At 38.2% G+C, this 26,200-nt stretch overlaps 1 protein-coding gene across 2 annotated transcripts in view; it reads right to left on the bottom strand.

Annotated features, from left to right (window-relative positions):
- Positions 1–26,200, bottom strand: part of SRGAP1 (SLIT-ROBO Rho GTPase activating protein 1) — a 357,119-nt gene that overhangs the window by 116,209 nt on the left and 214,710 nt on the right. For both annotated transcript variants that reach the window (XM_043967043.1, XM_043967042.1), the window contains exons 5-6: positions 2,251–2,433; positions 1,654–1,782 (exon numbers count right to left, since the gene is read on the bottom strand). In XM_043967043.1, coding sequence (XP_043822978.1) covers positions 1,654–1,782; positions 2,251–2,433 — 312 coding nt within the window. The remainder of the gene's footprint in view (positions 1–1,653; positions 1,783–2,250; positions 2,434–26,200) is intronic.

Below are 26,200 nucleotides of genomic sequence, written 5' to 3'. Positions count from 1 at the left end.
ACTATATAAAGTTGGCTATTGTTATTATTTTAAATAATAATTATTATTATTTAAGGTCCCTTCTAGTTCTATTGTGACACACTTTCAAATACCAAGGAGCTTGTTTCTATTTTCTACCAAAACAGGTCAAACTTGATGTTTTTAGAATCAAAAGTGTTATGTAAATTGAGTTCCTATAAAATAAACAACCATTTTGATATATGCATTCCAAACCACTGCTTCCTTTAAAAGTGACAATCAACCACTTGATATCACCTTTTGCAGACTATAAAGCACTATATAAATGTTACCTATTGTTATTATTTTTAATAATGATTACTATCTAAGATCCCTTCTAGTTCTGATGTTCTAAGTTACATGCATTCAAATACCAAGGAACTTCCTTCCTTCCTTCCCTCCCTCCCTCCTTTCTTTCTCTTTCTTTCTTTCACCAAAACAGGTCAAACTTGATAGTTTTTAGGATCAAAAGTGTTATATAGGGCAGCTAGGTGGCGCAGTGGATAAAGCACCACCCCTGGATTCAGGAGGACCAGAATTCAAATCCGGCCTCAGACACTTGACACTTACTAGCTGTGTGACCCTGGGCAAGTCACTTAACCTTCAATTGCTCCCCCCACAAAGTGTTATATAATTTAAATTCCTATAAAGTATGTGGCTACTTTGATATGTCCATTCTAATCTGCTGCTGCTTCCTTTAAAAGTGACCAACCACTTGATATCAACTTTTTTTCAATATGGAAGTGTTTTGGCTAATTGTGAAAACACTTCATTGGAATGGTCTCACATTTAAGCTGAAAATGAAACAGCACCAATGTCATCTCATTCCATTTATATAAAAATTTTAATATATATTCTTTGAAGACCCTTCCATTAAAACTTGAGATACCTTCAATTAAATTCTAGAAAAAAATATATTAAGCACCCATTATATATAAGACACTACAACCCTTGGGATAGATCCTGTAGCTATAAAGATGAGAAACAACCATTTTTTGCCATAAAGAAACTGAAAGTCTAATGGAGGACACATCCTGTATACATCAACTTCCTAATCTATTAAATGAGAATAATAAAAGCATCCATGTCCCAGAGTTGTTGTGGGGATAAAATGAAATAATATTTGTAAAGCATTTTGGAAACTTTAAAGTGCTACAGAAAATTATTATTATTGTTGTTGTCAAAGTTCCTTCCAACTCTGAAATTCTGCTATTTTATGACTAGATTTTATGACTAAGATCCCTTCTAGCCCATGATCCTATAATTCAGTCTTTGATCCTACCTATACTTGGCAAGTCCCAAAACAGCCTTTCACTGCCAAAAGTGAGAGAAGAATCTTTGAAGGTGTCATGTTGGCTGAAGCTAACTCATGGTTGTTGGTGGTAACTACTGCCATCATGGTGGGATTTTAAGCCTAAGCACTCTACTTCACTTTATAGGCTAATGGAGTGCCTAAGCACTCTACTTTACTTTATAGACAATCATTTTGTAATCAACAGCCCTTCCTGTGCTATTTTTCAAAGGTGTCTGCCTTCCTTTCCTGCACAACCAGAAACTCACAACAGTACAAAATACTAAAAATTAAATCATCAACTGAAACTCTGTCTTCTCCATTCTAATTAAATATAAGAAATATACAAAATTTCAAATACTTACATCAATTAAATCCGAGAGGTCATGGATATAGTACTTGAACACGGAGGCATTTGTTGCTTCTAAGGTTAGGAGATATTCATTCCGTGCTTTGATGGATTTTAATTTATTCTCCGAATATTTTGCTTGTCGCTGTGAAAAAAAATATAGGAACTGAAGATGAAAAAAAATCATAGCTTTTTTTTTAAAGATAGAAAAATCCCTAGGAATTTTTATTAAATTAAACCATATATCTAATATGTACAAATGCCTCAAAATGTTTAGAGAAAAGAACATTTCAAATTTGATTTATTACAAGCTCACATTACCCTGACGACAGGGAATAACAGCTACACAGCTGGCCACAGGCCCGTGTGCAATGAAAGCCTCTTAATTAATTTTCAAGTTCTCTACATCTTGAACGAAATACTTTGTATTCAACGCAAAATGATGTCCAGCTGCTATTACATGATTTTTATGTTTCTAAAACAATTATCATCCTCTTGAGAGTAGAGACAGTTTCAAAATAAAGCCCAAACATGTTCATCTTAGTCACTGTATCAATGCCTTCTCAAGCTCATAGATTTTCTATGGGAGCAGGTCTGACTTCTTGTGAGTTACCTTTTCTTTCATTTTCTCAATCTTCTTCACAGAACTCCTCCTCTGATGCCTCTCTTCTAGTCGGATGTGAAAGACAGGGTCCCCGGACCGCCCAATTTGTTTTTCTTCCTGTTTTTCTGCTTCTTTTAATTTGCTTTCTGCACTGATGCTTTCTGCATGATACATGTGGTATGTTTTCATGACCTATGGGGGAAAGGAAGCCAGAGATAAGTGAAAACATGACTATGCTTTAAATAGTGAATGAGATGAGCAAGGATACGCATTAACAATAAAAACACACAAAAAAATCACTATTTGAAGCAATCATATTTGTATAGATAGTTAAAAATCTCATTTTCAGAAAATATTGGGGGAAGTCAATCTATATTAGTTCTAAACAAATGAATGAATGAATGAATGATTAGAAAAAAAACTCCTTAATTATTCTTAGGGCCAGACCTGTCATTTGGTCCATGTACTACGAGAAAAATCCATCTCTAAAATGCAGCTAAGTGACACACTCCATAGAATGCTAAGCTTGATGTAAGGAAGACTGGAGTTCAGACTCACCCTCATACACTTCCTAGCTGTGTGACCTGAGTAATTCACTTAACCTTTATCTGCCTCCACTTCCTCTGTCCTAAGGAGGGGATGATAATCAAAGAATAGGTACTCTATGGGTGCTCTATCTCCCAGGGTTGTTGGGAAGATCAAATGAGATAATATTTTAAAGTGCTTAGCATTGTGCCTGACACATAGCAGCCACTATATAAATGTTTAGCTATCATTATTATTGTTATAACTCAGCAACTCTTCTCTAACTTCAGATCATAGATTAATAGTAGGAAGGATCACCTTTTCAAGGTGTTCTAGTCCAACCCTTAATTTAGAGATGAGGGACCTGAGATTAAGTGACTGCCCAAGGTCCCAAAGGTGTAAGTAGAAAAGCCTGAATTTGGCCTAAAGTCCCATGACTTCAAATTCAAAGTCTTTTCCATTTTACCTCAGTCTTTCCAGAGTCACTTGGGTAATCAAAGAGTTGGTTTAAACAGAGGTTTATACTATATACAATCTTTCTGATTCCAAGAATGCCTCAATCAATATACCCAACACCACAAAGGCTTTGAAACCACGGATTTTCCCCCTCTACCTCTCTGATTGCCCCTTCTCTGTCTCCTGCCGTAGCCTGTCATCCATATCATACCTCATAATTGTCTCACTCAATAGCTCATTATCTATATCATAGCTCCTAGTTATTTCCTTCAATAGCTCATTATTCATATCCTACTTCTAAGTAGTGGGTGTTACTCAAGGCTCCATCCAAGGACCTCCCTCTATGCATTCTTTTAGTGACTTCCTTTTCTTTCATGGGCTTAATTATTGTCTCTATGCCAGTGACTCATAGATCTCTTTATCTAGGTCCAGACTCTCCCCTGAGCTTCAGTCATTGCCCAATGGATATTTAGAACTAGATATCTCAAACTCAATGTATCAAAAATAAAACACATTCTCTTTTACCACACTCTCCTTGAGAGCAGGGATTGTTTCATTCTTTGTATTTGTGATCCACAGCCCTTGGACCAGTGCCTGGGACTTGTAGGTGCTTACTGGCTTCTTGTTAATTGACTGACTGAAATGTAGTTTGTTACTTTGAATTATATTTACAGTTACAAGAGCTAAGCTCACATCTTGCCTAGCACTGTGCTTTATGTATGGCAGTATCTCAAATTTACTTTTTTTTTTTTAATTTAAAGAAAGTGTAATTGAAAAAACAACAACCCCACACACCTAGATTTTTATTTTCTTTTTAATTAGGGGTGGGTTCAGGGCTCCCAGAGCCAATTGTTCAAATTTCAGTGTCAGCATAGAAACGGGCAAATGCTACAAATCAGGTATGGATTGTTTTGTTAATTTTCTAGATGTAAAAAAATTCATATAGAAAATGTGAATAATGCAGATTAAACTTAAAAGTATGCAGTGTTTTTTTGTTGTTGTTTTTCTGAAAGCCAGTTATTAAGTACTGACCAGCATAACTCTGGGTGGGAGGGAAGGAAGAAAAAACAATTATTTGTTAATTGAAAAATAAATGTTAACTTAATTTTGTTTTTGTTTGTTTGTTTTTTGTGAGGCAATTGGGGTTAAGTGACTTGCCCAGGGTCACACAGGTAGTAAGTGTTAAGTGTCTGAGGCCAAATTTGAACTCAGGTCCTCCTGACTCCAGGGCCAGTGCTCTATCCACTGAGCCACCTAGCTGCCCCAACTTAATTTTTAAAAGGAAAAAAAAAACTATCTAGAAGGAGAATACTTTGGGAACTAGGTAAGACTAATTTAATATACTAATTGTGAACACTGAAAATACTGAAGAGCATGAGAATGCTTGAAAACAGTGTTTTCTTAAGTTTACACATCTTCTTCCCACCCCCATCCCATTCACATTATTAATTTACATGGTCACTCATTTCTTCTTAGTCACTAGAAAGGTAAATTTCACACCAGTTTGTCTCTGATTTATCACAAATTCCAAATGAGTAGAAAGCCTCATTAATTTAATTATATTACATAAGATTCTGCTTGTCAAAATGCCTTGGTATTTTACTTGAACAAGTACTGTGCAAATATTCAGGGGAATCAAAGTCCTAGTACTTTAATGAGTCTGGAGCTGTGAAATTTCATTTCCTTGTCTCACTACTATTCTGGTGAAGTTCTCCCCCATTTACAGCCATTAGGCCCAGACCAGAGCAAGGAAAGAAAGACAAGGGAGAGTTTAGCATTTATATATACCACTGCTTCAGGAGTTCATCATTACGGGGAGTTTGGCTACCTAAACAAATTCAAAGCCTCCCAAACTGTGAGGGAGAACAAACAGAAGCATCTAGAAGCCATCCCTATGGTAATCCATTTCTCCAAACAAAGCTAGGCTGGCATTTGGAGAATTGGTACACAGAGCATTGTTCATACTCAATCCTTCTCTAGCCTGAGCACAGTAAGGAGCCCAGTTCACCTCCAGCTCATAGGAGGCGTCAGAGAAGCCTCTGGACAGAGTTTCCATATGCTGAATGTTTATGGAGGAAACACGGACCATAAAGACCTCAGAGTGTGTCAATTAAAAAAAAATACCAAAATATTTCCCCATTATCTTAAGGTTAAATAAGAAAATAATCTTTTCCTTCTCTTCTCAGTTTCAGTTTCTAGAAAAGAGGGGAAGGAGAAATAACATAATAAGCATCAACATCTCCGAAAACCAGGGCCAAACAAAAACTCTGGCTACTGTATTTCAGTGTCACAAAAGAAAACTGCTCAAGAACTATGAGAAGCAGAAGTTAAAGTGAAATCAGAAAGATTCCCCCCTGAAAGAAACCTGAAAATGAAAATCCCCTGGCATGCCATAGCCAAAATTAAGAGCTTGCTTATCAATGAAAAAATACTGCAAGGAGCCGGAAAGAAAGAATTCAAGTACCAAGGAACATGTCAAAATAGACAAGACTTGTTCGGTGCTATTGACAAAAAGGAGGGGAATGTTTCATGATATTCCAAAAGGCAAAAGATAAAGACTTAAAACCAAGAATAATTTACCCTAAATATAATTATATAAGAGAAGAAAAAAAGGAAGATAGAACAGTTTGCCCTGAATATCATCCCACAAGAAGAAAAAATGGATTTTTACTATAATAAGAGAACTTTCAAGCACTTGCATTTATATAGCATTTAAAGGAAAGCACTATACATACACACACACACACATACACACACATTTGATCCTCTAAACAATTCTGGGAAGTAGGTGCTTTTATATCTATTTTACAGATAAAGAAACTGAGGCACTGAGAAATTAAAAGTTTTTATTAGGGTCATTCCAATAATGTCTAAGGAAAGGATTGAACTGATTGGGTTTTCTTGACTCCAAATCCTTTTCTAGCTGCTGAAGAGCAGGGCTGAGTAGATACTTAGAAAGGTAAATACATTTGACCAGCTAGAAGAGGCTAGACAATGATGACATAATTATAAAGTAATAAAACAAAGACATAAATATTCTTTTAGAATCTTAATATCTTCAAAGGTTACAGAGGAAGTCAAATACAGGGAATCCCAAAAGTCAGTATACTTTTTTGATTTTGGGGTTTTTGTTGTTGAGGCAATTGGGGTTAAGTGACTTGACCAGGGTCACATAGCTAGTAAGTGTCAAGTGTCTGAGGCCGAATTTGAACTCAGGTCCTCCTGAATCCAGGGCCGGTGCTCTATCTACTGTGCCACCTAGCTGCCCCATCAGTATAGTTTTTAAGCTTTAATGACTGCAGAAATATAAATGCTAAAAACATCCTTGGACAGTTAAATTTTAACATATTGACATGTCTCTTATTAAAATTCAATGTAACCCAAACAAACAAACAAACAAACAAAAATGGGGGCAGCTAGGTGGTGCAGTGGATAAAGTACCAGCCCTGGATTCAGGAGGACCTAAGTTCAAATCCAGCCTCAGACACTTGACACTTACTAGCTGTGTGACCCTGGGCAAGTCACTTAATCCTCATTGCCCCGAAAAAACAAACAAACAAACAAAAATTCAATGTAACCACCATTTTGTGCCATTTATTATAGTAAAATCTGGAACTCAGACTTTTTTTAGCTGCTGCTCAGTGACTGAAAAAATTATATCTGCAATCCTAGGCTTAAGGTCATAAAATTATAAATTTTGATGTATTCACAACACAGACAGATGTCTAAATCAGGATCTTAGAGAAAGTAAGAATAAAAATAAACAGTCAGAAGAGATAAACAGGGAAAATGCATTAGGATTAAAGAAAACAGACAAGGAAATAATATCATTACTTAATACATATGCACCTATTTTAATAGCATCTAAATATTTAAATTAAAAGTGAAAGAGACAGCAAAAATGTAATTGTTGGAGTCCTCAATGTATCCTTTCAGACCTTATTTCCTTTTCCAGATCATTTATTCCAGAAGAGAAAACTGAAGCAAACAGGTTACGTCACTTATTCAGGGTCACACAGTTAGTAAACCCACCAAGATGAGTTACCTGATGCTAGGCCTTGGTACTCTATCCACTGCACCACCGAGTTGCCTTTATTTTGGAGGTGGTATGTAAGTATTTGGAGGTATGTGGTGGGAATGAGTATTGTACATGGAATCAGTGGACCTGGGTTCAGGTCTTGACTGTGTGCCTTTGGGCAAGTCACTTCCTGTCTGGATCCCAGTTTTCTTGACTGTAAAATGGAGGAGTTTCCCTAGAAGGTCCCTCATAGCTCCTAGGAATAAGAGAAAGTTTCTGGGAAGATATAGGCCATCGGCTGAGCACTGAAGGGGGAAGTATTGCTACAGGCATGGAGGGAATTATTCAGGCAAGGGGGGGGAGGAGTATATTCAGCCATGGAAGATGGAGAGCATTAATGTGATGAGGGAAGCTAATAACCCAATTTGTCTGGAATGAAGAACTTCTAAAGAGGAGCAGGGTGAAACAATGTTGGAACCTTAAATTCCAGGTTAAGGGATTTTTATTTGATTGTACAGAGTTCCACTAAAGATTTTGACTCTGTGTGTGTGTGTGTGTGTGTGTGTGTGTGTGTGTGTGTGTGTGAGTGAACATGGTCAGAATTGGGGCTCAAGAAGGTTATTTTGGCAACTGTGACCCTGACTACTTTCATTTCCCTGGATAACTTGCTTCATTAACCTGGGTCTTCATTTGTAGAATAAAGGTCCCATTTAATTCTAATGATTTCTACTGGCCAGAGTCCAGGGATGGGAGAGAGTGGACAGAGACCTTCCCCTAAAAGGTACCCCTAGAAAACGGGGTCAAAAGCCCTCCGTCTCTCATGCCAGTGAGAGAGAATGGAATCAAGGCTGAAACTGAAAACAGCCACAGCTGCTTCTGGGCCAAGTGTAACTTGGAAGGTTATCTGTCCTCAACCGAGGAGTAATCAGACCCAGCCAGGGAAAGTTGGGTCTGCTCCTCAAGTTCAAAAGAAAAACAAAACAGCATCAGGAAGCTGGAGAGCAGCTGGGAAATGAGAAGGGACTTACTTACCCAGCAGCTGGGCAAAAAGCCCAGGTCAAAGAGCCCTTCTGTACACCTTGCATTTCTAGGCTGGGCTCTATTGCTGTAAGTTGAGAATAAATCCATGTGCCATCTGGGTCCTGGTTCCAGAAACTTTTAAAAATTAACAAAATGAAACACTCACCTCAACAAGAAATCAAACTAGCTTCTCCCCCCCCCCAACCTTTTAGCCATTTTTGAATTCCAGGAGAAATCGAGGAACATTGGGAAGTGAAGAAATTTGATTGCCATTAGAATGGTGGAGGAGGTATGCATTTGATTTAAATGACCTACTCCTTTATAGTCCCCAAGTGTCTTTATTTTAAAGGCTATAATAAAGAAACCTAATTTAAATCTGAACCCTGAGCATGGCATAGCTATGACATTAAGCCACACCCACAGCATAAGCTAGAAAGACTGAGTACAGGCCTATTAACTCAGGTGTTTTAAGTTCAGGGAGGCTAATCACTAACATTCAATTTAATTTTATTCAAAGAGCATTTATTTATGTGACAAGAGGCAGTGTGGTAGCTAGGTGTGACAGTGCCCAGATTGCTGGGCCCGAAGTCAGTAAGACTCATTTTCCTGAGTTCAAATCTGGCCTCAGACACTTACTAATTGTGTGACCCTGGGCAAGTCACTTACTCCTGTTTGCCTCAGTTTGCTCATATATAAAATGAGCTGGAGAAGGAAATGGCAAACCACTTCAGTATCTCTGCCAAGAAAACCTCTAATGGGGTCACCAAGGGTCAGACGTGATTGAAAAACGACACAACAAAGGAAGACCAACAGAGTGAACAGAGAGCCACCATCAAAGACAGGAAGACCCAGGTTCAAGTCCACTGTGTAACCCTGGACAAGGCCTGAGGTTAACTCTCAGTGCTGCACGCAAAATCCTGAGGCTATATGTTGTTGCATTATGTTATACCAACCTTCATCAATAGATGAGCTCTGGTGAGTTGCCTATGACAATTAAATTGCTGGTCTGGGGGCAGCTGAGTGGCGCAGTGGATAAAGCACCGGCCCTGGATTCAGGAGGACCTGAGTTCAAATCCAGCCTCAGACACTTGACACTTAATAGCTGTGTGACCCTGGGCAAGTCACTTCACCCTCGCTGCCCAGCCAAAAAAAAGGTAAATTGTTGGTCTAGTACTAATGTCTATCCCTACATGCCAGGCACTGGGAATACAAAGACAAAAATTAAACAATCCTTGCCCTCAGGAAGCTTACATTTTACTGGAGGAATAACGCACACATAAAAGTGAATCCAAAACAATTGGAAGAAAGGGACACTAACAACTGGGGGAATCAGCAGAGGACTCTTGTAGGAAGGAAGTAGGGATGAGAAGAGGCAGGGGCAAGGGGCTTTTGGCCAGAGCAACTGAAGACATTCTATTATGACAGACTGAAATTTGCATCACTGATGGAAAGACATACCAAGGAATTCACAAATCTCTGACTTCACGGGACCACAGAAGGGACCTGAACTACTATCACCCTGCCCACTAGGCTGCTTAGCTATGAGGTAGTGGAAAGAATACTGGATGTGGAGTCACAAGACTTGGGTTTGAATCCCAGCTTGAGTAGCTGTGTGACCTTGGGCAAATCACTTAATCATTCTGAGCTTCAGTTTTCTCCACCGTAAAACAGATACTTGAGCTACCTCCTTCAGAGGGTTGTTGCGAAGATCAGATGAGGAGCAAAGGGCTTTGTAAACTTTAATGCACTACGTAAAGATGAGTTATTATTCTTATTCTAAATGTCAGCCATCTTACTGGGTGTGGGTAAGGAGCTAATCCAGCAAAGGACTTTGTTGCCACAAAGCATCTCCTGGGGCCAGAGAAACATAAAATGTGGCTGGCTGACTGTTAGTCTGACCCAGTATTGCTATTTTTGATGGGGACAATGTGGGTGGAAAGTGAAAGCTTTGTGGGCCTATCCTACCTGGCTACAGTGAGGGAGAAGACAGCATGAAACAATTATCCTTCTAGGTGCTGAATGTCTGTTGGCTGATGGGTCAATCAATGGCTCCTCCCTATGGTTCATCCCAGTTCTTTTATCCAGTTAGACGCTATTTGGTGATAAAGGACTCTCATTGTTCAGTCCAAAGATGGTTTAGTATTTGACCTGTGATCGTTACTATTCTCTGAAATGTCGACAACGTGTAATAAATGTATTATTTTAAAATTTGGGAAGAAAAAATGCTAAAAGCTTTTCAAGAACTCTAATTACAGATAATGCATGTTGGCCTGCAAAACTGCATGGTTTCAAACGCAAGCTGTTGACAGAAGTTCATTGTGCTTTGTATTTAAAATAAAACAGAAGACATCTTTCTTTTCAGAGGAATAAAAAAAGAAACCTTATTGTTTTTAAAGTTGGATTTTGAATACAGTTTTTTTTGTTCTTTTTTTTTTTTGCAGGGCTATGGGGGTTAAGTGACTTGCCCAAGGTCACACAGCTAGTAAGTGTCAAGTGTCTGAGGCCAGATTTGAACTCAGGTACTCCTGAATCCAGGGCCTGTGCTTTAACCACTACGCCATCTAGCTGCCCCTTGAATACATTTTTTACAGGGGTAGGGGGTGTGGTTTGAGGCTGGACTAGAAATTTCAGCCATGCAGGGAATGTTTTCCCCCTCTTCCATTAGGTGTGCTAGTTCCAAAGTCAGCAGCCATCTATCCACTGACCCAAGTGTCTTCTTTTTGAATATGCATAGCAAATAAAATAACAGTTTCTACAGCAGCTTAATGCTAAACACAATTCTTTGTATACCAAATGATAAAGGAGGGAAACATCCATTTAGATTTAACTGACAAACAGATGTCTTCTTCATCTACATTCTTCATTATTAAAAATTCCCACAACCATCTAGAGATTCAAATAATGCGGAAGGAAGGAAGGAAGGAAGGAAGGAAGGGAGGGAGGGAGGGAGGGAGGGAGGGAGGGAGGAAGGAAGGAAGGAAGGGAGGGAGGTTCTGAGACTCACAAGGAAATATTCTATTTTTATCATTTTCTTTCTTAGCTAAAGTCTTCCAGTGCTCCACAAAAATCTTCCTCCCACACCTCATGATGCCATGAATACAAACCTGGGCTCTCAATGATTATGAGACTGAAGCACAAATTCTGTCAGGTCCTCCTCAAGATGGGGAGGCTTCAATCATGGGCCTAGCAATGCACTGCATTCCCCATAAATAGGACCATTCAGTCAAACAGCAGGCATTTGTTAAGCTCCTACTATATTCTAAGCATTGGCAATGTGACAGAAATCAAACCTGTCCCTGTCTTCGAGGAGCCTACATTTTATGAGCCATTAGGTTTTTTGGTTTTGTTTTGGTTTTGGTGAGGCAATTGGGGTTAAGTGACTTGCCCAGGGTCACACAGGTAGTAAGTGTTAAGTGTCTGAGGCCGGATTTGAACTCAGGTCCTCCTGACTCCAGGGCCGGTGCTCTATCCACTGCTCCATCTAGCTGCCCCAAGCCATTAGGTTTTAATTTTTAAAAAATACATTTTGGCCAAAGCAACTTATGAAATGATCAAATCTTTATCTTCTAAATCAGTGGAGGGGACACCCACATCTCCTAGAGGACTGATAGGCGTATACAATACATGTTTTCAACAAGGTTTATAGGATCATAGATTTAGAACTGTAAGAGACTTCAGAAATCATGCTTCATTTCCTCCTTTTTATGGATGAGTAAACTGAGACCCAAAGAGGTTAAGTTTCTTGCCCAACATCAATACAGGTATTAATCAATAGAAGAACTTTCATTCAAATCCTTTGATTTCAGAGTCAGGACCTTTGCCAAAAGGGCCATGGACCATTAGGCCTTGGAGATCATCTTTATTTTGTAGATAAGGAAATGAAGGCCCACGATGGCAAAGTGATTTCTTCAAGGCCGTACGAGTAGCCTCCTTCTGACTCCAAGGTTAATGTTCTTTTCATCATATCTTAAAAGTATTAAGTTATTATAAAGACCAAAAAAATGAAAAAGAGGGGAAAATCAGCAGAAATGATCCATATATTGAAAAAAGTTTGAAAATATGTGCAATGTACAATAGTTGTGGACCTCACGTCTGAAAAAGGTGGTATCTACTTATATCTTTTCTTTTGAGCTATGCCTTTTTTTGTTGTTCTGTCATTTCAGTTGCTTCTCTTTGTGACCCTTTTTGGAATTTTCTTGGCAAAAATAGTGGAGAAGTTTGCCATTTTCTTCTCCAGCTTATTTTTACAGATGAAGAAACTGAGGCAAACAGAGTTAAGTGACTTGCTCAGTGTCACACAGGTAGTAAGTGTCTGAGGCCAGATTTGAACTCAGGAAGATCAGTCTTCCTGACTCCAGGCCCAGCATTCTATTCACTGTGCCACCTAGCTATCCCAATTTTTTTCAAAAAAAACATTATTTGTTATATAGGATGACTTTCTTGGAGGGGTTAAGGGAAGGATACTGGGGGAAATGTTGGTGATCTAAAAAAAAAAAGGATATCAATAGCTTTTTTTTAAAAGGAAAGAAAACCATCCCCTCCCACTAAGGAAAAAAAGATTCTACAACTAATCTCAATAACCTGGTTTAGATTTTAACAATTACTTTTAGAAAGTCTTCCTTAATTCTAATCTAAATTCTTTATGCTTCCATGTTAACCCACTTACTCTTTTACATTTAAGTCCTTATGGACTTGAAGACTACTATGAAAGTTGTATATGTAGGGTTACTGAATTGACCAGTAAACTATTTTGGCCAGAGATAACCACACATTCCCTTCAGCCTTTCCAGGACTCATTAAACCATGTATAATTTCCATCGTAGTTATAGTCTTTGACTCACTTATTCACTTAAAATCCATTTATATTAGACATCTACTATATGTCATGCATTGTGCCACATGCTGGTGATAAAAAGACAAAGATGAATATAGTTTCTACCCTCAAATATCTTCTATTCTACTAGGGGAAAATAACAAATATAAAAGCAAAGAAATAAAACTTTAATTCCAAGGGAAAATCAGTGTAATTTTGGGGAAAGTGGGAGGAAATGTTAACAATTAACACAATGACCAATCAGGCCAGATGACCAGTGATGAAGAATGTTCCTCTGTCCCTGACAGACAGGTGCTGAATGCAAAATATAAAATGAGATATTTTGGAAATGGCCAATGTGGAAATTTGTTTTGCTTGACTGTACATATTTGTCACATACACATACACAAAAAGGAGTCATAATATTGCCTGATCCTGCTTTCAAGATACCAAAGTTATAAGAAAGTTGTGCTATGTAAATTTCAGTTTCTAAGCTGTTCTAAATTTTTTTTTCTTGAGCTTTTGAGTAATTTATTTTTAAAAAATTCAACCTAGTAACTGTCAAAATAAAGAGAAAATGAAGGTAGGATCCCAAAGACTTGGGAAAAAAATGTCATACCTTATTATTACTGAGAAAAGGCAACCAAAGAAATACCAATAACTACTGACTTGTATGCCTCATTTCCCATTGTTTCCGAACCTTTATGAGAGTAATTTATATACTTAGAGATGGTATCTTTGACGAAAATCTGAGAAGAGAATAGGTATGCTTTAGCAAATAATATTCTAAAGCAGATCACATTTTTGTAGTCATCCAACTGAATGTAAGGAAGAAAAAATTCCACTGTTCTGATTGTTGTTGGTTATAAAAGAGCAAGTTGATTTATTAAAACAAGCTACTCTTTCAATAAGATGTCTTCCATGCATGGAAAAGCAATACAAGATTCTGTCACCCTTCTTCACAATTTTTTGGCCACTCTCCTCCCTCTGACACACAATGGCGATGTGACCATGGGCAAGTTCCCTTCCTTTTCCTTCAAGGTCAAGTAAGTTCAAGTGTTACCTCCTCCATGCAGCCTTCAATGATTACAGGATTATAACTTCAGAGCTGGAAGAGACTTTAGAAGCCAGCCAGTTCAACCCACTTCTCATGTCTTGGGCAGTTCTCAAGGGAAACAGTGGAGGTGCTAGACTTGGGGTTCAAATTCCAGCCGGCACTAGCCTTGTGCTAGATGACCTTGGTCTAGTCATTTAACCCCTGTTCGCCTCAGCTCCCTCATCTGTAACATGAGGGGGGGGGGAGAGAAAGACTATGTAGCTTCTACAGTCCTTCCCAGTTCTAGCTCTAATATCTCAGGTTAGCATCATCACTTTTCACCTAGACTTTTAAAATAGCATCCCAAGTAGGTTTCCTACAGATTTCCTCTCTCCCTACTTTTTATGCCATATCATAGCCCTTCTTATCTTCCTAATGCACTACTCTGATTATGTCACCTGCCTGCCCCAAAATCTTTAGTACCTTCCTAGTAATGAAGCCTCCTAGGTCTGGCACTCAAGCTTTTTGACAACCAGAGTCCAATTTATTATTATTATTAAGACTTCCTAGTCTTATTTCCAACCATTCCTCCTTTCACACTTTATGTCCTAGCCAAATTGCACTACTCACAGTAATCTTGTCCTTTTTTGCCTCTGCCATTTTCCCTCCTTTGGTCCCTTCTTTGGGTCCCTCACATGACCCAAAGAACAGTATGCTTGGCTGTTTCTTCTGGCTAAGTGATGATTTCCCAAACCACCAAGGCAATCCTGTGCCAATTGCTCTTTGCCCCAGGAGAACTGCTCTAAATGATGCCTGGCTCCATCATCTGTCTGCCTCAGCCCCAGCTTCTGAACTGCTGCCTCTCTGCCTGGTGGCTGTAACCTCTTCATTTAGCCTAAGCTGTCTCCATGGGCTACAGTGGACCTGCAAGCTTACACCATAGAAAACCTGAGAAACGCCCATTTATGTTGCTGTGCAGAGCTCCCTTGTTCAGGTGGATGTTGAATTGTAGAGGGGAGATAGTGGAGCTTTACCTCCAATGAAAAAACAAGCATCAGTACCTTTTGAGGGCTCTGAGCTGTGGGACTGGAGCAGCTGCCTAGTTGTCTCTGGGAGGAATCATTTCACTAGGTAGTTGGGTTAATGATTAAGCAAAGGCCAAAATGGAGATAAGCAGAAAACTTTGGGCTTTCCCAGCTGCTTCTACCTGAGACTCAAGCTGGCAAAAGTATCTTTTAAAAGAGTCATGGAGCAGCTAGGTGGCGCAGTGGATAGAGCACCAGCCCTGGAGTCAGGAGGACCTGAGTTCAAATCCTGCCTCAGACACTTAACACTTACTAGCTGTGTGACCCTGGGCAAGTCACTTAACCCCAATTGCCTCACCCCCCCCAAAAGAGTCATAATCTTGTGGGGCACAGGCAAGATGGAAGAATAAGATAACAACTCGGCTGAATGCTCCAACATTCCCCCTCCAAGCAACTTTAAAATCTCCCCTCAGATCAAATTTTGGAGCAGCAGAGTCAAGAAAAGGTAAGAGAGAGACATTTTTACAGCCTAAGACAACTTAGGAATTTGGCAGGAGAGGTCTGTGACACCCAGATGTGAGCCTACCTAGAGTAGCAGCAGCACAAGCAGTGGCTTCTAAAACAGCACTTCCAAAGCTCTTGTTCCAGAAGATAGTAAGATTGGACAACTAGTTGGAAAGAGATTACAAAGGAACTTTTGCTGACACTGAAAGCAGTTGGCACGAATTGGCAACTCTATTGTCCATACTTAGATCTGGGGTGCAGTTACAGGAGTGTTTGGGGTTGGTCACAAGCAAGTAGGGGGCCTAGTCATAGTTTGAAGGTGGAGAGGAGCACTAGTGTTTGTGGCTGCAGGAGAACAGGGGAGGTGGTCATAGTTCCAGGACCAAGAGGAATGCTAGCACTTTTGGCTACAGGGGAGCAGAAGTCATTCCTGGATAAAGACCAAGAAAGCAGTAACCATACCTTTTCCCAGATCATATCAGCTTGGAAGCACCGAAAACTTGCACGCCTGCCTCCCCCACCAAAAAATTTAACTCTTAAAGTAGCATGAAAAAGCCTAAAGCCTGGCATAGTGCCTCCCTATCCCAGGTGATCAGAGTCCAACTTTAAAATAAAGTTCAAAGTCAAGAAATAGGTTGGGAAAATGAACAAACAGCAAAAAAGGACTTGACCATAAAAAGCTACTATGGTGGTAGGGAAGACCAAGAAATAAACTTAGAAGACAACAATATGAAAACAGTTACAAGAAAAGCCACAAAGAAAAATGCTAATTGGACCCAAGGTAAGCAAGAATTCCTGGAAGAATTAAAGAAAGCAATAAGAGTAGTAGAGGAAAAATTGGGAAAGGAAATAAGGGTGATTCAAGAAAATTATGAAGAGATTTAACAACTTGGTAAAAGAGGCACAAAAAATTACTGAAGAAAATGATACCTTAAAAAACAGAATTATCCTAATGGCAAAAGAGGCACAAAAATTGACTGAAGAAAAGACTTACTTAAAAAGAAGAATTGGTCAAATAGAAAAAGAGGCACAAAAACTTACTGAAGAAAATAATTCTTTAAAAATTAGAATTGGGCAAGCAGAAACTAATGATTACATGAAACTTCAAGAGGCAATAAAACAAAGTCAAAAGAATGAAAAATTAGAAGAAAATGTGAAATAGCTCATCAGAAAAAAAAAAAACTGGCCTGGAAAATATATTGAGGAGAGATAATTTAAGAATTATTGGATTACCTAAGAGCCATGATCAAAAATAAAGAGCCTAGACACCCCCATTTTAAGAAACTGTCAAGGAAAACTGCCTCAATATCTTAGATCTAGAAGAATCCACTGATCACCTCATGAAAGAGATCCCAAAATGAAAACTCCCAGGATATTATAGCCAAATTCTAGAGCTCCAAGGTCAAAGAGAAATATTGTAAGTAGCCAGAAAGAAACAATTAAAATGTTGTGGAGCGGGGGCAGCTAGATGGCACAGTGGATAGAGCGCCGGCCCTGGATTCAGGAGTACCTGAGTTCAAATCCGGCCTCAGGCACTTAACACTTACTAGCTGTGTGACCCTGGGCAAGTCACTTTAACCCCAATTGCCCCGCCAAAAAAAAAAAAATTAATTAAAAAAAAATGTCGTGGAGCCACAGTCAGGATCACACAAGATTCAGCAATCTCCACATTAAAGGGAAGAGGGGTTGGAATATAACATTCCAGAAGGCAAAGGAGCTAGGATTAAAATCATGAATAAACTACTAAGCAAAACTGATTATAAAAAAGATTATAATCATTCAGGGTAAAAAATGGATATTCAATGAAATAGAGAACTTTCAAACATTCCTGATGAAAAGACTAGAGATAAATTGAAAATATGACATTCAAACACAAGATTCAAGAGAAGCACAAAAAGGTAAACATGAAAGAGTAATCATAAGGAATTCAATAAAATTAAGCTGTTTTCATTCCTGTATGGGAAGATGAGACATGTAACTCCTATGAACTTTATCATTATTAGGGAAATTAGAAAGAATCTACATAGACAGAGGGCATGGATGTGAGTTGATTATGTTGGGATGATCTCAAAAAAATGAAGGGGCAAGAAAGAGGGAGGCACTAGGAGAAGGGTCAAGGGGAGAGGTAGAATAAGGAAAATTTTCTCGTGTTAAAAGGTATGCATGAAAGAGCTTTTATGGTAAAGGGAAAATGGGGGTGAGGTGGTGGGCAATGCTTGAACATCACTCTCTTTAGAATTGGTTCAAAGACAGAAGACTACATATACATGGATGTGTGTTGAAATCTATCTTTTGTTTTTGTGGTTGGTTTTTTGTTGTGGTGGTGGTTTTTTTTGTTAGAAATCTATCTTACCCAACAGAGAAATTGGAGGGGAAGGGAATAAGAGATATTAGAGGGAGGGATAACAAAAGACTGGGTGAACTAAGAGAGGCAGTGGTCAGAAGCAAGAGAGTGAGAAGGATAAATGGAAGAAAATGGAATGAAAGAAAATGCACAGTTGGTAGTCATAACTGTAAATAGGATGAACTAATCCATAAAATGGAAGCAGCGAAATAGATTAGAAATCAAAATCCAATTATAATGTTGTGTACAAGAGACACACTTGAAACAGAAACACACAGAGTTAAAATAAAGGGCTGGAGCAGAGTCTATGATGCTTCAGCTGAAATAAAATAAGGTGGGGTAACAATCATAATTTCAGACAAAGCAAAAGCAAAAACAGACTTAATTAAAAGAGATATGCAGGAGAACTACATTTTGCTAAAAGATACCACAGACAATGAAGTAATATCACAAGATATTAAGGGCACATTTCTGTGACAAAAGTCTCATTTCTCAAATATATTGGGAACTGAATCAAATTTCTAAAAATAAGAGCCATTATCCAATTGACAAATAGTCAAAACATATAAACAGGAAGTTTTCAGAAGAAATCAAAGCTATCTATAGTCATATAAAAATGCTCTAAATCCCTATTGATTAGAAAAAGGCAAATTAAAACAACTCTAAGAGACCACCTCGCGCTCATCAGAAATGGCAAATTCTGGAGGGGATGAAGGAAAATAGATACACTAATAAACTGTTCAACCATTAACTAAGCCCAAAAGGCTAAGCTAAAAGCTTAAAAGCTATAAGTACCCTTCGATCTGGCAATATCATTACTAGGTCTGCAACCCAAAGAGATCAAAGAAAAAGGAAAAAAACATATATGAATAAAAATATGTACATCAGCTCTTTCTGTGGTAGTAAAGAATTAGAAACTGAGGGGGATATTCTTTATTTGGGAAATGGCTGAACAAATTGTGGCATATGATTGTGAAGAATACAATTGTGCTATAAGAAATGATGAGGGGAGTGGTTTCAGAAAAAACAAAACAAAACACGGCAAGACCTATATGAACAGATGCAAAGTGAATTGAGAACCAGATCACTGTGCATAGTAAAAGCAATGTTAAAATGATGATCAACTGTGAAAGTCTTGGATACTCTAATCAATATAATGATCCAAGATCAAATCAAAGAATCAAAGGACTCACAATGAGAAAATGCTCTCCGTTTCCAGAGAGAGAGAACTGATGAATTCTGAGTGCAAATTAAATTAGAATTTTTTTCTTTTTCTTTGGTAATATGGCTAATAAGGAAGTATGTTTTGCATTATTATGTCACGTATCTAATTGATATAATATTGCTTCTCTTCTCAATAGGAGAGGGAGGGTGCAAGGAAGAGAGAATTTAGAACTCAAAATTTAAAAAAAATTTAAAAAGGAATTTTAAAATTAAATTTTTTTTAAAAGAAAGAGGAGGCAGTGATGGGGTGTGGTAGATTTGGAGTCAAGAAGATGTGAATCCAATTCCTGCCTTATACAGATACCACCTGAGGGGACATGGGAACATCACTTAACCTTTATCTGCCTCAGTTTCCTCATCTGTAAAATAAAGATAATAATAGCACCTACCTTACAAGGCTGTTTGTGAGAACCAAATGAGATAATCTAAGTAAAGTGCTTTGTAAACCTGAAGATACTAACTATATAAGTGCTAGCTATTACTTTAAAATGAGGCTAAGTAGAAAGTAACTTTATATGTGTGTGTTCATATAACCCATTCAAAAATAGATAATTACAGGGGTCAGGGGTGAACATCACCTTAATTTCTAGCAAATCTACAACATTCAAGTCAAAATCGGCAAAAGAGAGGAAGCATGATATGGTGTCAGAAGCCTTGAGTTCAAGCCCTAGCTGATTCATTTGGAACAGCTGGGTAAAATGGGGCCTCACATTGGCCACCTCACAGGGTCAGCAGGAAGAAAGCACTCTGGTAAACCACAAAGCACTTTATAAATAGGAGCCATTCTTTTTTTTTTTTTTTTGGGGGGGTGGTGGAGGGCAATGAGGGTTAAGTGACTTGCCCAAGGTCACACAGCTAGTAAGTGTCAAGTGTCTGAGGCTGGATTTGAACTCAGGTCCTCCAGAATCCAGGGTCTGTACTTTATCCACTGTGCCACCTAGCTGCCACAGGAGCCATTCTTAATCTATGGTGATGGGTACTGCCAAATTCCCTCTTAGAATTCTGTGTCTAGGTCCAAATAAGGCTCTTGTTCATCCCTCTGTTGATGTCTGGGATGGAGAGGGGCTGCTCTTACAAGGAAAATACCATTTACAAATTATTTTATTTTTAACTTATGGAATAAAATAAGCATCTTAATAACACAGTACAAAAAGATGATTGTATATGAAACTGCAAATCTACCATGCACAACTTGCTACTCCTTTCAAATACACAACAAAATTATCATGTTAATTGCTTTTTTTTTTCCCTTTCCCATGCCCCCTCCTGCCCTAGAGATGGCTACCATAAGACACAAATAGGTGTACATATATGTATGATTTTATATATTTATATTTACATATGATTGTAAAATATTCACATATTCAGAATTCATATATGTATAATATATTTATATATAAATGATTTTACATATGTATGTAAATCCATTCTATACTTATTTCTATTTATCAGTTCTTTCTTTGGATGCAGATAGCATCTTCATATGTCTTTTATGGTTAATTTGGGTACTTTTTTTTGTTGCTGTTGTGGGACAATGAGGGTTAAGTGACTTGCCCAGGGTCACACAGCTAGTAAGTGTCAAGTGTCTGAGGCCAGATTTGAACTCAGGTACTCCTGACTCCAGGGCTGGTGCTCTATCCACTGTGCCACCTAGCTGCCTCCAGATTTGGGTACTTATAATAGACAAAACTTATTCACCCAAAGTTCTTCTTAATACAATATTGCTTTTACTATATACAATGTTCTCTTGGTTCTGCTCATTTCGCTCTTCATCATTTTGTGCCTGTCTTTCCATGTTTTTCTAAAATCATTGAGCTCATCATCTCTTATAGCACAATAATATTCCATCACAATCATATGCTACAATTTGTTCAACCATTCCCCAATTGATGGGCATCCCCTCAAAGAGAGCTCCTATAAGAATTTTGGAACATGTAGGTTCTTTTCTTTTTTTCCTAATCATCTTTGGAAATAGACCATTTTTTAAAGATGATGAGTTTCATTTATTAATTTGTATTATTATGTTGCAAGCCAAAGCTAATAGACATTTTGGCCTTTCCTCCTTTCTTTTTATAAACAAACAAATAATAAGTAATATATATATATGTGTATATATATATAAATTTACCAATTAATCAAATCATTTATTTATTTATTATAATAAACATTATTATTTATAGTTTGGGGTTCCAATTTTTATCCCTCCTTGCTCCCTGAGGCAGCAATCAGATATAGTTTATACATGTATGATAATATAAAACATGACCATATTTGTCATTTTGTACAAGAAAACTTGATTAAAGAAGAAAAATGAAAGAAAGTGAAAAACAGCATGCTTCAGTCTGTTCCATCGATATCAGTTCTTTCTTTGGATGGTGGATGGTATGTTTTATCAATAGTCCTTTGGGATTAGAAATAGAGAAATAAAGAGAGTAGACCTGAGTCAAGGGCAGGTCCCTGGAGGATGCCAGGAAACAACAGGAAGCATAAGATTGCTTGGCTCAGGGGTGTTCTTGTATGTTTATGTGCTGGGTGTGTATGTGTTGGGAGCTTACTTGACTCCTAATTAGATGCTGACGAGAAGCCCCTCCCCACCTCATTTTTTTTCCTAGTCATTTTTTTCATCTGTAATGAAATGACTTTTTCTTTACTATTGGTGAAAACTGCTTCTTGCTATTACTGCATATATGTTATTTTGTAATTGAATAATTCATTCATTCAATAAACATTTATTACGTGTCTACTAGGTACAAGCCACTATGCAGAATGCCTCCAAATCTACTGCCCAGACTCTGTCTCTCTGAGTTTAGGGAGGGCTCTTTCCTTTATGTTGGGATGATAAATGAGTTATTAGATTGGAAAATAATTTTGAAAAAAAAGTAACAGTGCTAAGTATGAATGAAAGGTATTAACAAAAAGAAACATCCTTGCCTCATTCTGCTAAGTGAGACCTTTATGCAGGTAAAATGAATGAATAAATGAATGAAAAAAACATTTAATTGCTTACTATGTGCCAAGCTAGGATTTTAATAAGTTCTAAGTTATAGGGAATGATTTGTGAACTGCAAATTCAAAATACTCAAGTGGAGGCACAGATCTCATCACTGGGGATGCTCCCTTCATCTTCTCAGCATCTTTCCATAAGTCAGTCATAGTAAGGGGGAGGGGGACTGGGTCCACCCAGCATACTGGGGATCTTCCTTGCTTTCTCTCCACAGTTGCCATGGCAACCTGTGAGTTGCATGTTGGGGAAAAACCATGGAAAATTAACACCTCTGTTGCTGACCATACTGGATTTTTCTTAAAGTTTCAAAATTATTTTATAAACAAAAAATAGAGGCAGTTTGGTATAGCAAGAAGAGCTAGATTTGTAATTCAGAAGTCACAGGTTCAAATCTCTGCCTCTGATCCTTACTAGATTTGTGACCATGAATGAATAAGTAGGTAATCTCTTTATGCCTCAGAACTTCCAAGGGGTTTCCACATTGGTTCTTACCTACTCTGGAGGAAATCACAATCTTTCAAATATCCTCATATAAAGAAATAATTTTTCAACTATACCATTATACGAGTTATTATTTGGGGGAAAAAAGTCATATAATTTTATAGGAATATCAACCTGCTGTTCGTTTTTTTGTTTTAGTTTAGTTTAGTTTTGTTTTTAGTGGTGGGTGATAGGACAATATTTCATCATTTCAACTGGAAATAAAAAATAAATACAGAGTATCTGTTCCCAGTCATCTTTGAATGATTCAGGGCAGATAGAACAAAGCAGGACATCATTCCATGGATGCTACAATTCATTTTAGGGTTCCCCATTGTCTCTGTGTTTGTTCTTAATCAGTTGTGAAGAAGAGAAGCCAACAATATCCCTGTAATCTATCTAGTATGCTGTTATATTGATGGGCCATAATGTAGGAGAATCCATCACCACACTGACATTAATTAGTCCCCCAACTGGCTATTGATCAGTCATTAAGTGTTCATTAAGGGGGAAAGACAAGATATTACTTGGTATATGCTGGGCTGCCCCCATGACAGATCTATTACAGGCTTCTTCTATATGACTGTCATAGCTGGGTTCAATAGGATGGCACTAGTCATCTTTTAAAAACAAGCTCTCACTTTAGCAGTTTCTAATTAGGTATATAAGCTATGGTTAATTACACTAGTTTTAATACTTCAACACAAGCATGACTGAGAGAGAGAGAGAGAGAGAGAGAGAGAGCTAATTTACCCTAAAGGGAAATGAATATTATTTTACTTATAATTTAATGAATCTGAGATCTCATTGATGTGGTTATTCCTTTCAATGGTGCAGATCCTAATGTAACCATGTCTTCTCATCTTGTATAATTCTCCCCCCTGTCCTCCCATAAATCCTCCATAAAAGGTTCACCCAGTGGGCTGGGGGGCCTTCCTACTTTAACATTCCATAGGCACCAAATAGAGCATTTAGCAACCCATGCAATGTTATTTTATATCATAAAAATTAGAGTTTAGATTTGCAAGGATAGTATCCTGCATTTGTTACCTGCAATTTTGGCCAACAACTTGACCCTGATATTAGCTCTATTTCCATGGGTCATCAGAAGGAGGATTTGGAATTAAGTTCTAGAATCATATGTTGTTAGATGTGCACATCTTAAAGTTGCAGTGACTGTCTTTCTTAATGGTCCATCACTAGATAATTCACTCATTTAAGCTTCCAGCCTATCAGGCATTTCTTTAGGGACTTATGGTGCAAAACACTTGCCATGCATGTAGGTTAAAGGGGATTTCTTGATGAGACATGCTCCATACCAATGAAATCACAGTTTGGAACCAAAATAAATGAGTCAATACTTTTCACAGAAATGATTGGGGAGACTTGGTCAAGACTTTTCCTTTACCCCTATCACATATTACCTTGTATCATACTTATTTGTGTATATGGCATCTTTTTCCTTCCCATAGCTCTTTGAGGACAGGAGTTTTTAGAAATACTAATTAAACTGATTTGGAGCCTGAATGGTGACTTGTTTCATGGTTTTGAGACTGGAGCAAAATACTAAATAATCCCACATTTCATACCCTGCCTCTCACGTTACCCCTGTGACCTGGACCAAATCACTCAGCTCCATGAAGACCAGTTTTTCATCTCCAAAATAGGGCATAATGTAGGTAAAGCACTCTACAATCTTTCCAATACTATAGAAATGACATTCATCATCATTATCCATTACCAGAGAATCTCAGATTTGAAAGAGAACATGGCAACCTGAAAACCAATCTAAGGGGAAGTTAATCCCTTTCCCCTGGCTTCAAATTCCTCAGTGGTCAAAAAGAGGGAACTAGACGAGGTGACTTCTAACAATCCCTTCCAATCCTTCATGTTCATCCTGTTCATCCTCCAGAGATCTGGAAAAAAGAGGATCTGCCGCACCCCACCCCCATAGCAGTAAAATGCAGGTTGGTTAAATGAGCTGCCTGAGGCTCTGAGGCTGAGTCAAACCAAGATGAGACCTCATATAAGTGGCTGAATGCAAAAATCAGATGAGCACAACACCTCTCCCCTTTTCATGCAGGCGTCTATCAGTCCAAACCAGGGTAAGGAGATAGGGAAACAATGTCAGCCCTATTAATCTCTAAATAGATTGCTTTTTTCTAAACTTTTCCATGTGGCTTAACTGAGAATTTGGTCTTCCAGCAAGTTTCTCATTTTGAGGGTGGGGGTGTTGTATTTCATTTCCATAGTTGCTGCTCTTGGTTTGGTATTTTGTGACAAATGTTCACTCATATTACTTTACAGCCCTTCCCTAAGGACAGACTGTAGCTTTAATATGTATGTACCTGTGTGTATTTACATGTATAAAATTCCTTTCCCCCTCGGAACACTTGGGACGTGTGTGTGTGTGTGGGGGGTGTTTTTGTTTTTTTTTTTGAAAAATCAAAAGTCTCTGAAGCTCTAAGAAAATCTATCCTGAGGAAGGGTTCTTTCAAAACCATTTTTTCAACCTTGCCTCAGGCAAGTTTTTTCTGTATAACTATACAGCATTATCTAGCTTTTGGCTTTGGGGAGGCCCATGGAGCAGCGGCTGTAGCTGTGGAAGTCTGGATTTTTCAAGGAAGGGTTGGAAGTGATAAATGATTTCTCTTCACTTCTTAAAAACAACCGACTCCTTCATGTCAGCATTCCAAAGAGATAGGGGCTTCAAAGGCATGTCGGGGCAGGGGAGAATATCTGATTACAGCTGGCAACACTGTCTTCAAACTTCCTCCTCCACAAAGGGTTTAGCAATCTAATGGGCTACCCTGAAACTCTTTCCAGCTCCCATTCTCATCTGTCATGGGAATCAATAGAGAAGTCGAGGAAGAAAGCAGAGATCAGGGGGAAATGTTGTGTATACTTAGCTCTAATAAGCAGTTGAATGCACAGCCAAACAGGTGGTGTTCGTTCTCTCTCTCTCTCTCTCTCTCTCTCTCTCTCTCTCTCTCTCTCACACACACACACACACACACACACACATACACACACCCTTTCTCTCTGTCTCTAACAACATTTCCCCTAATTAATAAAGTGAGTTTGGACTGTAATATTACTGTAGTCAATCAGCAAACCCTATTACAATAGAATGCTATAAAATTCCAGTGTATGGAAAAAAGCAAATTATAATAACAGCATTTGTGTTCTATCTACTAGAGCAGGAGCTGTTAGCCTACAGTGTGTGGACTTTCCCCCTGTCAATATTGTGATAACTATTTCAAATATAATGTATTTTTGAAATAATATGTTTTTGATAGATTTTTCCCCTTATGCACATTATTTTATGTAGTTAGAAATACTGTTCTAAGGGGTCCATGGGCTTCACCCAACCATCAAAGGGATCCAAGCCACCAAGAAGGATAAGAATCCCTGCTGCATCAGAGAGAATCTTTATTTCCGGGCATTTCTTACACTTAGCACATTAGCTTATAAATCCACAAAGTCTCCAAGAACAAAAAGATCATATAA

Source organism: Dromiciops gliroides, chromosome 5 (genome assembly GCF_019393635.1).
Source record: "Dromiciops gliroides isolate mDroGli1 chromosome 5, mDroGli1.pri, whole genome shotgun sequence".
In the NCBI taxonomy this organism is placed as follows: Eukaryota; Metazoa; Chordata; class Mammalia; order Microbiotheria; family Microbiotheriidae; genus Dromiciops; species Dromiciops gliroides.
This window is presented reverse-complemented; position numbering and strand designations above follow the sequence as displayed.